Below are 16,786 nucleotides of genomic sequence, written 5' to 3'. Positions count from 1 at the left end.
CACTGTAATAGTAAGGAGAGAGTATGATTAGTTGACGAAAGTAAAGAAAGAATCTGGTTAGTAGTTCTTATAGAAGGAGATAATTTGATTAAATTGATCAATGATTGGTTAATCTCTATGGATTGGTTTGTTGATGACAGTGAGAAGAGAGTCTGATTGGTTGATGACAGTGAGGAGAGAGTCTGATTGGTTGATGACAGTGAGGAGAGGGTCTGATTGGTTGATGACAGTGAGGAGAGAGTCTGATTGGTTGATGACAGTGAGGAGAGAGTCTGATTGGTTGATGACAGTGAGGAGAGGGTCTGATTGGTTGATGACAGTGAGGAGAGAGTCTGATTGGTTGATGACAGTGAGGAGAGAGTCTGATTGGTTGATGACAGTGAGGAGAGAGTCTGATTGGTTGATCACAGTGTGGAGAGAGTCTGATTGGTTGATGACAGTGAGGAGAGAGTCTGATTCGTTGCTCTGTATCATTACAATCACTTACCGTCCATTCCTTCTGTATCGGTAGTCAATCTCTGGTTCAGTCGTCTGAACACCTTTCTGGTTGTCTCCCAGGTTCCAGTGATGATATGTACCCAGACCTTGTTCTGGTAAAGTCTCAGCTCTTAGTTTAATGACCTGGTTTGTCTCAGTAATGTTGGCACTTGTTATCAACCTCACCCCTTAAAAAATAACAAGAGGGAATCTAAATTGTAAGAATTTTTTGGTTAAGGAACACTTATTTTCTATTTGTCAATGAGAATGTGACAAGATACAGAATGACCTTAAGCCATGGTAATGGCAAACCCTCAGGTCATAATCTTTGTACCATGACCTTCCAATGATTCTCCATTACAAGCAAGAATTTTATACTTTTCTCCCAATGACCTTTAACTTACTAGAAAGATCTTGGGTCAAGGTCATGACACACCCTCAGATCATACACTATTTTAATATCAGGTATAAACTTACAAAGATCCTTAATTTCAAAGGTAGAGCCCAGATAAGTTTTTTATGCTTATTCTCCCAGTGACCTTGAACTTGCCAGAATGACCTTGCCTCAAGGTCATGACATACTGTCAGGTCATAACCAATCTTTGTATCTTTGTACCATGTATAAGCTTTCAATGCTTCCCCATTAAAGCCCAGACAAGATGATTCCTATCCCCCCAAAAAAAATCACTAAAAAAAACCTAAAAACTTTGTTTGCAGGTTTATTAAAAAATCTTCATCATTATATATTGAATGCTGACCCTGTATAAGAGTCTGGACTACCACCACAGCTTGATCTGTCTGGGAGGACACCTTATTTATACTGAACACTAACCCTGTATAAGACTTTGGACCACTACCATAGCTTGATCTGTCTGGGAGGACACCTTATTCCTGGCTATAACCGTTACCCTGAACTCCCCTCTTGTCTGGTAGGTGTGTCTCACCACTGAACCTGAATAGAGAAGAGAAATGATACACAACAAGTCAATGGCCTGAAATGCTAATCTCAGCTACAACCAGATTCACAGGCTTCTTAATATTAAAAAAAATGAGCAGCATATAATTAATATGAGCAGGTTTGAACTGAATCTTATGTGTCAAATTAGATTGAAATACACAAACCCTGTCTTTTTTTTAAGAAATATAAAGAATTTAGATCATGCATTAAAACAAACATGAGCATAAATGCAATGTTTGAAGTCCTTTCATGATATGTATATATATATATATATATATATATATATATACAAAAGGTCTGTTTGGATGACATTTCTGGTGAGCTTGGAACAAACACTGAAACTAAACATCAGTAAGTGTTACTAGATAATGGTAATTACCCCAGTCACTGACTGAATGATTAATAAGTGTTACAAGATCACTGCTTATTACCTGAGTCACTGAGTATATCAGTCTGGTCTCCAAGTTTCCAATCAAATGTCACATTGGTACCATGTGAGTAGTTAGCATGCATAATGGTGACATCACCAAGTTTTGTGTAGTAGATGGATTTATCCAGCTTCAATCCAAAGGGGGATGCCTGTACATAGAACAGCCTGTCAAGTGTTGTTGTTCTGTTGCCAAGGGGATTTATTGCTGTCACTGTTATATTAAACACTCCCTCTGAAATAATAAAATAAATTTGTTACTGCTTTAAACAGAAACCAATGTCAAATGCAATCATCTAAGAACCTGTTACTGAATTGAGCCTTAAATACCCCCTTCTTATTTTTGATTTGAAAAGTTTAAGGTCAGACGACACGTTCCTTGAATATCTGTTTTGTATCTCTTTGTTATGTAAAAAAAATATTAATAATTATCATCATCTTGTGATTTCTAAACTGTTTTCAAAATGACCTTAGAGAGAAATATTCCAATAATTATGATATAGACTATGTCAAGAGAATTCCAGTAGGATTATATAGGAAACACCATCCTCCGGTATCTTGCACAAATGTCTGGTAAGGTACCTCAATTTTTTTTACGAGTAAAGTTGTTAAAGTAGTAATGGTTTAATGACAAATTCTTGGAAAAATAATATTTTATTGAGGAACGTATCATCTAACCTAAAGAACCTCACACATGTCAGTATCCCTTTGAATACAAAACAATTCTTTTTTAACTTGGAGGAAGTTATATATGCAAGTCTTACAATTAATTATACTGAAAAGTTTTAAATGCACACTAACCCATTTCCAAACATAAATGTTATTTCAGAGCATTTTTCTGTACCTGTAAAATGACAATTCTATTTCAGAAATATAACAGTTGATAAGTCTACTGAGTAACTTACCTGGTGTGTGTACCTGGTGTGTGTACCTGTGTAACTTCCATGTACCTCATACATGTACCTGTGAGATGCCATATGTGTATAACTTACCTTCAGTGTATACCTGTCATGTGAACTTTCTGTATAATGTACTTAGTCTGTACCTGTGTGTACCTGTGTTGCGAGCCACCTGTAAGGTGTACTTTCTGTATAATGTACCTTGTGTGTACCTGTGGTGTAAACTTTCTGTAAAACATACCTTGTGTGTACCTTTTAGGTATGAACTTTCTGTAAAACGTACCTTGTGTGTACCTGTGGTATGAACTTTCTGTATAATGTACCTTGTGTGTACCTGTGGTGTGAACTTTCTGTATAATGTACCTGTGTATACCTGCGGTATGAACTTTCTGTATAACATACCTTGTGTGTACCTGTGTGTACCTGTGGTATGAACTTTCTGTATAATGTACCTTGTGTACCTGTGGCGTGAACTTTCTGTATAATGTACCTTGTGTGTACCTGTGGTATGAACTTTCTGTATAATGTACCTTGTGTGTACCTGTGGTGTGAACTTTCTGTATAATGTACCTTGTGTGTACCTTGTGCGTATCTGTGTGTACCTGTGGTATGAACTTTCTGTAGGCAAGTGAGTTAAGGCTAGGTATAGGCATTTCTATGCAAATAAACTAATTAAAATATCTAAGGACTATACCTATTTTACAGGGAAAGTTAAAACTTGTTGTCTAATACATATTTAGTACCCATGACATGATATATCCAGTACACATTATGACGTCATAATATGACGTCATTGTTCTTAACTACACATGATTATAAAGGACATCAACAAAAAAGCTTCGGAGCAAGGGCATGCTCTTTTTTGTTTAACTGAATCAAGGTATATCTAAAAGAAAAATATTCCAAGGATTACTGATATTGCTGCACAAATATCATAAGCTCAGTTGTTTAATTACTATCTGTAAAGTTTTAAGATGCAACAGAGTAAAAATGCACAGTCAGGTATAAGTTTCCTCAAATTCAGATCAAATGAGAAAATGCCTAGGATTTGTGCAGCAGTTTTATTAATCTATAGAATATTCTTCTTAACATTATATAATTTTTATGCAAAATTAAATAAGATAATCCCTTGCGCCGAAGCTGTTTTGTTGATGTGTTTTATTCCCTCCAGTGGGTAAGAACAGTGATGTCATAATATGATGTCATAATGTGTATTGCCTATAACATATCGTGGGTACTAAGTATGTATAAGAAAATAAATCAAAACTTTCTTTTTATAATAAATATACTGATTATGCGTTTTTTTTAGCTCATTTGCATAGAAATGCCTATATGTAGCCTTAACTCACATGTGTATAATGTACCTTGTGTGTACCTGTGGTGTAAACTTTCTGTAAAACGTACATTGTGTGTACCTGTGGTATGAACTTTCTGTATAACGTACCTTGTGTGTACCTGTGGTGTGAACTTTCTGTATACTGTACCTTGTGTGTACCTGTGGTGTGAACTCTCTGTATAACGTACCTTGTGTGTACCTGTGGTATGAACTTCCTGTATTACGTACCTTGTGTATACCTGTGAGATGCACTTCCTTTCACGTAGTTAAGGAACATTTCTTCCCTCCCTTGTACCAGTGTTGTGGCTCCATCTCCAAAATCAAACTTGAAAGCAATGTGGGACCCCTTTTCACAACTTAAAATAGAAATGTTAGATCCCTTCTCACAACCATATTAAAAAATAACAGTGAAATATGTTTGACAGCTCATCATAAAGAATGAAATAAAGTATTTAACAGCACTTTGGGACCAGGAAATGTTATCGCTCTACATACCAACCAACTCCCAAAGTTTAGTGCTTTAAGTCTGTCCATTCAGAACAGACTATGAAGTGATTGCACAAACTTTTTTAAGTGTCCTTAATTTAATATACTAACTAGACACCAATAATTTAAGGTTTTTCCAACAAAAATTAAGTTTTTTTCCCCCTTATGACTCATTTCAGGCCACTAAAAATTGTAAAGCATTGAGAATGTCCTTTGACTGTAAACTTTATGGCTCAAGTCAAATGACATCTGTATTCATCATCTTAGGGATGGTGTTACTTTGTTTATATTGACAACAATACCTGTTGGACGAGATCATAAGAACTGATGTTTCCCCAGATTACTGTCCAGTCCTAAATCTTTCTGCTCTGTACAATTTAGTTCACAAAAGCCAATTGTTCTTTTTGTCATGTTTTTCTGGACATGTCAGTGTAGAGTGTCACATTTCAACAAACAACTTGTTCACTCATGCTTCAAATTGCAGGTCTCCATGGACGGTATTTCATTTTTTTCTGAACTTTTTTTAATTTCATATACAAAAAATCTAGGACTATATCTGGGTTTCAAAATATCTTCCTTTTTCAAAATATTTGCCATGTTTATCTGATAAACACGATAGTTATAATTTATGATCATTTTCATACTGCCAGACTATTACCGGTCAGTGTATAATATTCATGGTTATTGCATCACAAAACTTTGAACTGATCAAAATCTCATCGCTGTATTAATTACAGAACTGAAATAAATAAACACTTGTCAACAGCATTTAATACTTACTGAACAACTACAAAGATATTAGAAAACATTCAAATATGTCCAACATTTTATTAACTAGTTTCGGTGAGAAAAACTATGGCTAAAGAAAAGATCGTCCTGAATTTGTATTAAACAATGGAACTGACTGGAGAGATTCTATAAAACAAGATGGAATCCATCAAATAACAGTATTAGCACTGTATTACAACAAACATAAACTGTTATCATCTAGACATTTACCCAGCATCTTACCATTCAGGTGCCTTATTTCAATATATCTCCTTCTACTTTTATCCTGTTGCATTGTTTTACAATTTACTTCCCATTAAAATTATATCAGTCCACGGCTCATTATGAAAATCAAATTCCAAGAACAGAACAGAACAGAGAGCGCTCACTGAGTTAAGGAGTTATACTTCTAACAATGAGAAACATCACTTCACAGAATTCAAGTACATATACCTTACTCATACCAGAAAAGCACAATTCTTTTTTTTTCACAGAAAACATAAACAACCCTAGTTTTGTTTACATCACTTCAAAAAATGAGTCACATCCCAGGATTCACTGCTTAATATGGCCACTCATCATTGGCAGTAAAAAGACCCATTAATGTGACGACCAGTTAGACACATCATTTATACAGCAGTTGTGGGGGGACAGGTGAAATGTTACAATATACAGCACCTCAAAATTGTTTTTTTTCTGACATTATTTTACACACACCCTGTAGTTTCTGACACTATTTTATACATCCCTGTACCTTCTTCGTGACCTTGTGTTATATGTTTATGTGCCTGCAGTCCAATTAATTAATTAATTAATTACAAGAGAGAAAATGTCCCCCCTGGTAAAATGTTTCTTTTGACAAGACCTGTTCATTCTCCTTTTAATGACTTCAGGTATACACAACTTCTTAGAAGTACGCTCTCTTCATTTTTAATCCTCGTTTTATCTACTTTTTTAATTAATGAGAAAATTAAAAAGCAAAGATGTAACTTTTATCTCTCATGAGCTAGGAGCCACCTGGGATCTGAACACGTCAGCACAAACAATTATGTCATCCTGTTTTTTTACTAAATGCAGTTCACCTAAAGATGAGAAACTGTGTAACAATAATTTTTAGAAGAATTTTCATAATAAATTTTAATTCTTCTTTTTGAAAACAGATCCTTCATTTTATGATATTTTTGAGAAGATAAAAAATTTTAAATTCACCTATCTTCCTGCTACCTATAAGGTTTAAATCATCACTATTTTTGTGTCTGCTTATTTACTTATTTGCACAATTCTCAATTCTTCCAGAATGTATTTCAATAAACTTATATAGGATACCACATGACTTAGGTCAATGAGAATTTGTAAGATTATAATTATTATACAATTTGCTCACAATAAGATCTTTGAATCTGATGCACTTGGTGATTACGAAATTATATTTAGGGGCAAGTTTTGAAAACACTCTTCCAGTATCATATCCCGACCTTTCAATATCTTTACTTACTCCAATTACAGTTTAACTTGGTACAATATGTATTTCTACTGGTTTCTTTACACACCCTTGTTTACCTTGCTAGAAAATGCATCTTTTCTGGAACCCCCCCTCTTCCCCCTTCCTGTCCCGCAATATCTTTACACACTCTAGTTTACCTTGCCAGAAAATGTATTTCTTCTGGACCCCCCCCCCCCCCATATCTTTTAACACTCCAGTTAGATTACCTGGCCTGGCTAGGAAATGCATTTCTTCTGCCCCCTATCTTTACACACTCTAGATTATAGATTGCCTGGATAGGAACTGCATTTCTCCTCCCCCCCCATCTTTGCACACTTTAGATTACCTTGCTAGGAAGTGTAATTCTTCTGTCTGTAGTTTTCCATTCACTCGTTTCAGGGCGGCTCCTTTCTTCTCTGATCCCTCCACTTCAAGATAAACTCCCTGGATTTCCTGGACGACCTTGAACTTGTGTTTAAATGGGAATACCTGAGGTATCGGATAGTATGGACTACTGATACTGACTGAGACAGGGAAAATGTCTGTCATACTGAAGGCATAGGTAGCTGTGCTGGAACTCTCATTTCTGTATAATAATAACATTGGCAATATATATATATATATATATCTATCTATGAAATGAAGGTTACTTCATGTACCTCTTTAACACAGTGTTCTCTGATCACAAAAATTAATAAAGATCAATAAATATAGAATCTGTTGGAGACATCAATCTTAAAGACAATGAATCCAGGGATATTGAAAACTTTCATCACATGTGAAATGAAAAACTGAACCTTATATATCTACAGTACATAAAACCTGACTCTGTACACAAATTACAATTTTTTTGGTAATTAATAAGGAATGAATTTAATAGCTACCCAATTTATATGGTATAAAGTGGGTTGGGGCAGTTTATGCTTTATAAAAAAGTGTAAACTGTTCCAACCCACTTTATACCGTATAAATTGGGTAGCTATTAATTTCATTCCTTATAATTTAATTTTCATTTACTTAGTGTAAGAAAGAAGATGATGCCCTCGGAAAATAACTTCAAATTGTACAAATTTTAAATGTAACGTCAGGCGGATCGATACGTTTTTGACGCAAGTCATTGTGACGTAGGCAATCCAATTTATACGATATAAAGTAAATTTTTTATCCAATCAAATACCGCGTTATAACTAGAATTAAATTATGAGGCAGTAATTCTACTATGCACAATGATAACAGTAATGATATTGGTCATTCATTAACTTAACTATTTTAATTATTTATTACCATACTTGGATTAGTTTTATTACCCTAACTGGTCCTTAGTGCCTCCATCAGAATACTCGGAGAAATCCCAGGTGAAGGTTAAGTTATCTCCCCTGCCCACGGTCACTCTGACCGTCAGAGGATCACTCAAGGACACCACATAGACCGGGGGCAGCTCTCTGTGGGGGGAGAGGATCTCCAGTTTTACATCCCCGATAGCCTCTCCTATCATCACCGTGACATCACCCGTTACCCAGGAGACATCATTTGACACATTGACCTTGACCTTGTATTGACCTTTCAGATCATATTGGTGTTTGAGGACTGTGGTGTATGTGGGGAGATAGGAGCTGGAGGTGGTATCCATAACAATATCTACATCATCATCAGATAATGAAACCTGTATCCCATCACCAAAATCAACATCAAACACGATGTCCTGACTTCCTGTTATCCTGATTGTGATGTCACAGACACGCCCCTCCACTGTGGGGACTGATGTCAAGGTCACATCCAGTAGAGGAAACTGAATCTTCACTTCCTGTACAGCAAATAATTTATCTCCAAGGTCATTCTGGGCACCCACTGTAAGTACACTTGTACCGGGCTGATCAATTTCTTCAATAACCTGTAAAGTAAGATTTTATATCAAAATTTACAAATAAACCTTTAATTACTGACCATCAAGTGCTATATTAGTAATTTACAAATAAACCTTTAATTACTGACCATCAAGTGCTATATTAGTAATTTACAAATAAACCTTTAATTACTGACCATCAAGTGCTATATTAGTAATTTACAAATAAACCTTTAATTACTGACCATCAAGTGCTATATTAGTAATTTACAAATAAACCTTTAATTACTGACCATCAAGTGCTATATCAGTAATTTACAAATAAACCTTTAATTACTGACCATCAAGTGCTATATTAGTAATTTACAAATAAACCTTTAATTACTGACCATCAAGTGCTATATTAGTAATTTACAAATAAACCTTTAATTACTGACCATCAAGTGCTATATTAGTAATTTACAAATAAACCTTTAATTACTGACCATCAAGTGCTATATTAGTAATTTACAAATAAACCTTTAATTACTGACCATCAAGTGCTATATTAGTAATTTACAAATAAACCTTTAATTACTGACCATCAAGTGCTATATCAGTAATTTACAAATAAACCTTTAATTACTGACCATCAAGTGCTATATCAGTAATTTACAAATAAACCTTTAATTACTGACCATCAAGTGCTATATTAGTAATTTACAAATAAACCTTTAATTACTGACCATCAAGTGCTATATTAGTAATTTACAAATAAACCTTTAATTACTGACCATCAAGTGCTATATTAGTAATTTACAAATAAACCTTTAATTACTGACCATCAAGTGCTATATTAGTAATTTACAAATAAACCTTTAATTACTGACCATCAAGTGCTATATTAGTAATTTACAAATAAACCTTTAATTACTGACCATCAAGTGCTATATTAGTAATTTACAAATAAACCTTTAATTACTGACCATCAAGTGCTATATTAGTACCTACATATAACACTGTGTAGATAAAACTGCTGTCTATGTACTAATAGCAGAGGAATACAAATTTGGCTCTTTTTACACAATCACACAGCAATGACTACTGTGAAAAACAATATTAATATATAAAGCTTAAAATTTATGATATAGTGTTCATTCTTGGTTATGCTAAATGACAACCAAGCTAAAATTTGAATGCATATTAAAAGAAATCCACATAAGCAGCTTATACAGAAACTCCTCCTGAGAATAAACCTCTAATCAAATTCTTGGTATTAACCTTTCACATAGTCAGAAATACAGCTGTGTTGTAAGAGCTAACTCCCTTGTACCAATTCTTAAACAAGAAATTAATTCTACACTTAGGACAATAATTGTTAATTAAGTGTTAATTAATGTTACCCAGTTGACAGTGCTGGCAGGGGACTGACGATTGTCTAAGGACCAGAAGTACAGAACCTGAGATCCACCCCCTGTAAAAACCTGGGATCCACCAACGGTTATGTCCGCTTCAAAAAGGTGCTCTCTGGATATTCTGAAATGATTCATGAATCTCTCTCAGTTTGTTTTCAGGATGAACTTCAAGTATTATTTTTTTAATTTTCTTTTGGTTGAAAGTATGAAATATTCATCTAAATGAGAACATGAAAACAAGATGACAGGTAACCATAGTAATCCTACATAGCAGGCAGACATAAATAATATAACAAACAAATTTGTCAACAGAAAACCAAAGTCTTTGATAAGACTGTAGCTCTACTGGTATGTACTTATAATAGAGAAAGATGTGTCTTAATAGTATAGTCAGTATTTGTGTATAAAGTCTAATCAGACCGAAACTTTAGAGAGAGTAGCATTTTGAAGGAATTTCTAACCACGGCAACATCATTTGTCAAAATCAAAAACCTTTAAGGGAATTATGTATAGTAGTATACTGTAAACGTGGTTATTTTGACGAGTTGAAAAGTTGACGATTTTTGGTTTATGAAAATTGAATAGTGTTAATTTTGACGAAATATTGAATCTTATTGAAATTCAATTAAACTGTAGAAGGAGTAGCATTTTGAAGTTTCTATTTTTATCAAACATGGCTACACTGTCTGTCAAAATCAAAACTGATACACTGAATTATTTTAATATTAATCTTAAATATCTTCTCTTGATAAAGGAAATGATCCTCTGTTTGGAGAAACTTAGACTCCTTTTATCCACAGAAGTATCTTGGTTTGCATGGTTGAAATTAGTCCAGTGGTTCTGGTGAAAAAGGTGAAACAATGAAGTTTAGAGGCAACACACAAAAGAGAGACAGATGGACACTTTTTAATCAGAGAAGCTTGAGTTTAGCTTGATCAGGGTGAAGTGGGATTCAAGTTTTTAAAACATTTTTCATACTGTGACACAATGTCATATTTTGTGTCTGTGAGAAACTGGTAAATTTTCACCCCTATTGCTTAGAATCATACAGTGAGTTAAACAAATATATTTTCTGGATGAAATTTTTATCAGAAAAGCTGTAATTGAGCCTCTGAATCAGGTAAGCTAAATATGTCAAATTCATTAAAAAAATCTTGTCGGTAAAATACAAAAACCATCTGTGTTAAAATCTCTCCCCATGTGCTCATTCAAATTAGATAAACTATGAACTATAACCATATAACCTGCAGACAAAAATTAATTTCAAAAAATTCATACACATTGTTTCAGAAAAAAAAATTACAAAAATGATTGTGAGAGACAGTAATTAGGATTGCTGACAACAGAACATATTGTTTTAAAATATTACACTTAACCAAAAACACAAAATAGCAACAAAAAAAATGCAATTCTAAGAAGAAATAAAAACCCTCAGAGTTCACCTTAATCACCCCTAGTTTTTCATTTCACCTCACCTACTAAGGTTTTTCATTTTCAATATAACTTTTTTTTTCCTGATCATCACCACATGTTCTGCTTAAGAGAGAAATATCTGTTTAAAATTGGAATTGTGGCACGTGGAATCGTGCTTCAGTAATTAAAGTCTGATTACCCAAACATTTTCTATTATTATACTTTCATGTTAAATACTAAAATCTGATTGGTTTAGACGCATTTAACAATCCGTAATGTTACCTTCAGCGTTAGCAACACACTTGACAACGGGTAACATTACGAAAATGTCACATGCGTTCAAATCATGCGCGTACGGTTCACCGTAGAATTCTCAAAACGTCGGTTGTGCGTTTGAAAGAAGCCGAATAAACGACGTCAATAAAAGCTTGCGTCCGATGTAGCTTACTTGAAAACAACAAACGACAGACGAAACATCCTTGCGAGTGCAAACTTTAGATGATAAAGGACTTTTTGAGTAGCAAACAAACAATAAAGAGGTTGGTAAATCTTTTCCGAAGCTTTCTTATTGAGAAAAATAGAAGCGGGGAGTTTGAAAGCTTTCTAAACGTGAACTTAACGACGATCTCCGAATTTTTTTTATGACATCCGAAATCAATTAGACATTCAGTATAATAAAATAAATAGTGCATGTCTTTGAGGGTAACAGTTGAAATTGACACCCCTCGGAAAACCATTGTCAACCTCCGCTGACGCGTCGGTTGACAATGGTTTTCCTTGGGGTGTCAATTTCAACTGTTACCCTCAAAAACGTGCACTATTTATATAAGAACAACTGCAGGCTCCCTGTCAGATTTCCCCTGGCTCTAGTGTGTGTACTCAGAAGAGAGTACGTGTTCACTTTCTTATAACATTTTGTGTTAATAATTGTTTTTCAATGTAGCTGAGCTCCACCCAACATCTGCCAGGGTCTGTGGTTCATATTTTTATGAGTTTATTTCTTTTATTCCTAGCACAAAAATAACACATTTTTGTTTTTTTTTTAAAGTCAGTCCTGGGGTTGGGGGACAGATTTGTTTTTCTTTGTTCTTTTCATTTCCCTTCTTTAAATTTCTAACAAGTGAAGGTATATATGCTAGAAATCAAGTCTGAAAAAATTCATTACAAATTATTTGCATTAAGTTTTTAATCTAAGCTCTGAAATAAATTTCTTGTAAGATTGGAATTTTTCAAAACCAGTGACTGTTACATGTATTACCATAATAATAAAATACTTGGACAGAAATTGCCAGTGTCTCCTTGTCTATAATGATTCACTTGTTCCAGCAGTGCTTTGGATAAGAACAATTATCTAACATTGTGTAGTGCTGGAGTCCGACTCATTGCAATATTGAAAAGTTGATAAACAAATGAATGCTCCAATACCAACCACTGCTCTCAAAGCATTGATTGTTATTCTTAATTTCATCCATTCCAATCTAACTATAAACAAACCGCTCCTGCCTGGAGATTCTTTCTACAGCTGCCTGAGGGAAAACATTTCCTTTCTTCATTTAATTGTTCCAAACAATGTTATTTTTTTAACTGAAATCCAGTAAGATTGATTCGAATTTCACCTCTCTTTACAGAGAAGTCTTTTGAAGATTACGTAATTTGTTCCCAGTTTTAATCTAATCAGAGTAAGGCTACAGATTTCACCCTCCCTGCCTGACAGCCTAAGTAGAGGCCTCTCAGTACAAACTGATCCAACCACACAGAGGAACTCTAACGCTGTTGTCTGTAGACATCCCACTTCCTGTATATAATTGTCTGCTCATCTTCCTGCAGCATAAATGCTTAGGAATGTCTGAACATCAAGAAACCTGCTTAGGTTATGAAAATCCCTCTAATGTTGGATGATTGAGGTAATTTTGTAACCTTCATGTTAAGATTTTAGGGTATACACCTTCAAAGTTATAAGAGGAATTCTGAACACATCCATTTCTTTTTCTTACTTAAAGTTGAAAAATGTCTTTTACTTTCAGTTAGGCCTCAAAGAAATTAGGGAGAAAAATAAAGAAATGAAAAATTTGCCCTTTTAATGTCATAATTGGTCATCTCACCATTCTGCTATATAATAAACACATTCTCTAAATGATCACACTTTTCCTAAAAAACTTCAGGAAACACTCTTGCAGATTGGTAGGAATATACATGTACTTCTCAATTTTAATGAATGATCAGAATTTAACTGTCTATAATGATCAGAATTTATCTGTCTATAATGATCAGAATTTATCTGTCTGTAACATTTGATCAGAATTTACCTGTCTGTAATGATGAGAATTTTTCTGTCTATAATGATCAGAATTTATCTGTCTAAAATGATCAGAATTTATCAGTCTGTAACATTTGATCAGAATTTATCTGTCTATAATGATCAGAATTTATCTGTCTGTAACATTTGATCAGAATTTATCTGTCTATAATGATCAGAATTTATCTGTCTGTAACATTTGATCAGAATTTACCTGTAATGAATGATCAGAATTTATCTGTCTGTAATGATCAGAATTTACCTGTCTAAAATGATCAGAATTTATCTGTCTAAAATGATAAGAATTTATGTCTGTAACATTTGATCAGAATTTATCTGTCTATAATGATCAGAATTTATCTGTCTGTAACATTTGATCAGAATTTACCTGTAATGAATGATCAGAATTTACATGTCTAAAATGATCAGAATTTTTCTGTCTAAAATAATAAGAATTTATCAGTCTGTAACATTTGATCAGAATTTATCTGTCAATAATGATCAGAATTTATCTGCCTAAAATGATCAGAATTTATCTGTCTGTAACATTTGATCAGAATTTACCTGTAATGAATGATCAGAATTTACATGTCTAAAATGATCAGAATTTTTCTGTCTAAAATAATAAGAATTTATCAGTCTGTAACATTTGATCAGAATTTATCTGTCAATAATGATCAGAATTTATCTGCCTAAAATGATCAGAATTTATCTGTCTGTAACATTTGATCAGAATTTACCTGTAATGAATGATCAGAATTTACATGTTTTTGATAGCTGATCAGACCTTACCTGTCTATTTTGATGACACTCGGGGCCCTGATGGTCACGTCCTGCAGTTTTTCCTGGATGATGATTACACTGCTGACCTCTAGATTTCCCAGGCTGACTGTGTGTAATATGGACGACACTTCATAAATACCCGGCTTGTCATAAGTGTGCTCCCATCTACAATATTACATTAGAACAGTGTTATATTATAACACTATTACAGTGTCACATTATGACACTATTACAGTGTTACATCATAACACTATTACAGTGTTACAATATAAGACTATTACAGTGTTACATTATAACACTATTATAACAGTGTTACATTATAACACTATTGTAACAATGTTACATTATAACACTATTACAGTATTACATTATAACACCATTACAGTGTTACATTATAAAACTATTACAGTGTTACATTATAACACTATTACAGTGTTACATTATAACACTATTACAGTGTTACATTATAACACTATTACAGTATAACACTATTACAGTGTTACATTATAACACTATTACAGTGTTACATTATAACACTATTACTGTGTTACATTATAAGAATGTTAATGTGTTACATTTATAGTGGTATAGTTACACAATTTCAAAGTGTTTTAATATTATGTAAGTATTATAGCAGAACATAAAATGTTTTATATCACGTTACAGTACATGATAACACTTAACAACTTTTCATTATTTCATATACTGTAAACCAACTATTATTTGCGACATCTTTTATTCGCGATTCGTCAGTTTGAAATTCATCTGCGACTACTAATTTTCAAGACTGAGGAAACATTTAACAAAAACTTACATGTACATAATTGTTTCACGACGAGAAATATTCGCGAACAAACGAAGGTTGCAAAACTCGCGGATATTTCTTGCACACGAATAAAAGTTGGTTTACAGTATGTACATGTTAACACATTTATAACACTTATATAACATAAGATGATTAGAGGAAATATACTTCACACACATGCATGTGAATACTGTATGTGTACTAAAAAAAGCAGGCTTCATATTTTAGTGGCTTTGGCGATGACAACGATGCACCTTAAGTTACAGGTGATTCTATAAACTTGAAGTCTTACGGAAAACAAAATGTAAAGAAATAAGATCAAAGTCCAAATCTGGCATTTTATCTGACGGTTTCCATGTTATTATTACACGATATTAATAGTATTTCATTCAGGTTTTGGAGTTTTTGGTAGATTGAGATTGGTATGTTTTTCTATGAATTTCTTGTGATTAACAGATCCTATTATAAGAACTTATAATTTATTCCTAGGGTATGTACTGTAGACTTACTGGGTAGATGAGACTTATAATTTATTCCTGGAGTATGTACTGTAGACTTACTGGGTAGAATAGACTTATAATTTATTCCTGGAGTATGTACTGTAGACTTACTGGGTACTGGAGTATGTACTGTAGACTTACTGGGTAGAATAGACTTATAATTTATTCCTGGAGTATGTACTGTTGACTTACTGGGTACTGGAGTATGTACTGTAGACTTACTGGGTAGAATAGACTTATAATTTATTCCTAGGGTATGTACTGTAGACTTACTGGGTAGATGAGACTTATAATTTATCCTGGAGTATGTACTGTAGACTTACTGGGTAGAATAGACTTATAATTTATTCCTGGAGTATGTACTGTAGACTTACTGGGTACTGGAGTATGTACTGTAGACTTACTGGGTAGAATAGACTTATAATTTATTCCTGGAGTATGTACTGTTGACTTACTGGGTACTGGAGTATGTACTGTAGACTTACTGGGTAGAATAGACTTATAATTTATTCCTGGAGTATGTACTGTAGACTTACTGGGTACTGGAGTATATACTGTAGACTTACTGGGTACTGGAGTATGTACTGTACAGACTTACTGGGTACTGGAGTATGTACTGTAGACTTACTGGGTACTGGAGTATGTACTGTACAGAGTTACTGGGTACTGGAGTATATACTGTAGACTTACTGGGTACTGGAGTATGTACTGTATACTGGTTACTGGAGTATGTACTGTAGACTTACTGGGTACTGGAGTATGTACTATAGACTTACTGGGTACTGGAGTATGTACTGTAGACTTACTGGGTACTGGAGTATGTACTGTAGACTTACTGGGTACTGGAGTATATACTGTAGACTTACTGGGTACTGGAGTATGTACTGTAGACTTACTGGGTACTGGAGTATGTACTGT

The 16,786-nt window shown here is 33.8% G+C and overlaps 1 protein-coding gene across 1 annotated transcript in view; it reads right to left on the bottom strand.

The window, feature by feature from the left end:
- The window catches only part of LOC133193586 (polycystin-1-like protein 1), a 149,948-nt gene that overhangs the window by 99,589 nt on the left and 33,573 nt on the right, over positions 1–16,786 (bottom strand). The window contains exons 11-18 of the mRNA XM_061329547.1: positions 14,573–14,728; positions 10,060–10,192; positions 8,142–8,725; positions 7,181–7,420; positions 4,326–4,453; positions 1,867–2,097; positions 1,310–1,429; positions 488–665 (exon numbers count right to left, since the gene is read on the bottom strand). Of these exons, the coding sequence (XP_061185531.1) occupies positions 488–665; positions 1,310–1,429; positions 1,867–2,097; positions 4,326–4,453; positions 7,181–7,420; positions 8,142–8,725; positions 10,060–10,192; positions 14,573–14,728 (1,770 nt within the window). The remainder of the gene's footprint in view (positions 1–487; positions 666–1,309; positions 1,430–1,866; positions 2,098–4,325; positions 4,454–7,180; positions 7,421–8,141; positions 8,726–10,059; positions 10,193–14,572; positions 14,729–16,786) is intronic.

Source organism: Saccostrea echinata, unplaced genomic scaffold, assembly GCF_033153115.1.
Source record: "Saccostrea echinata isolate AGI-Se365-2 ecotype Australia unplaced genomic scaffold, CSIRO_AGI_Sech_v1 ptg000028l, whole genome shotgun sequence".
Lineage (NCBI taxonomy): Eukaryota > Metazoa > Mollusca > Bivalvia > Ostreida > Ostreidae > Saccostrea > Saccostrea echinata.
Note: the sequence above shows the minus strand (reverse complement) of the source record. Positions and strands in the feature narration are given on the sequence as shown.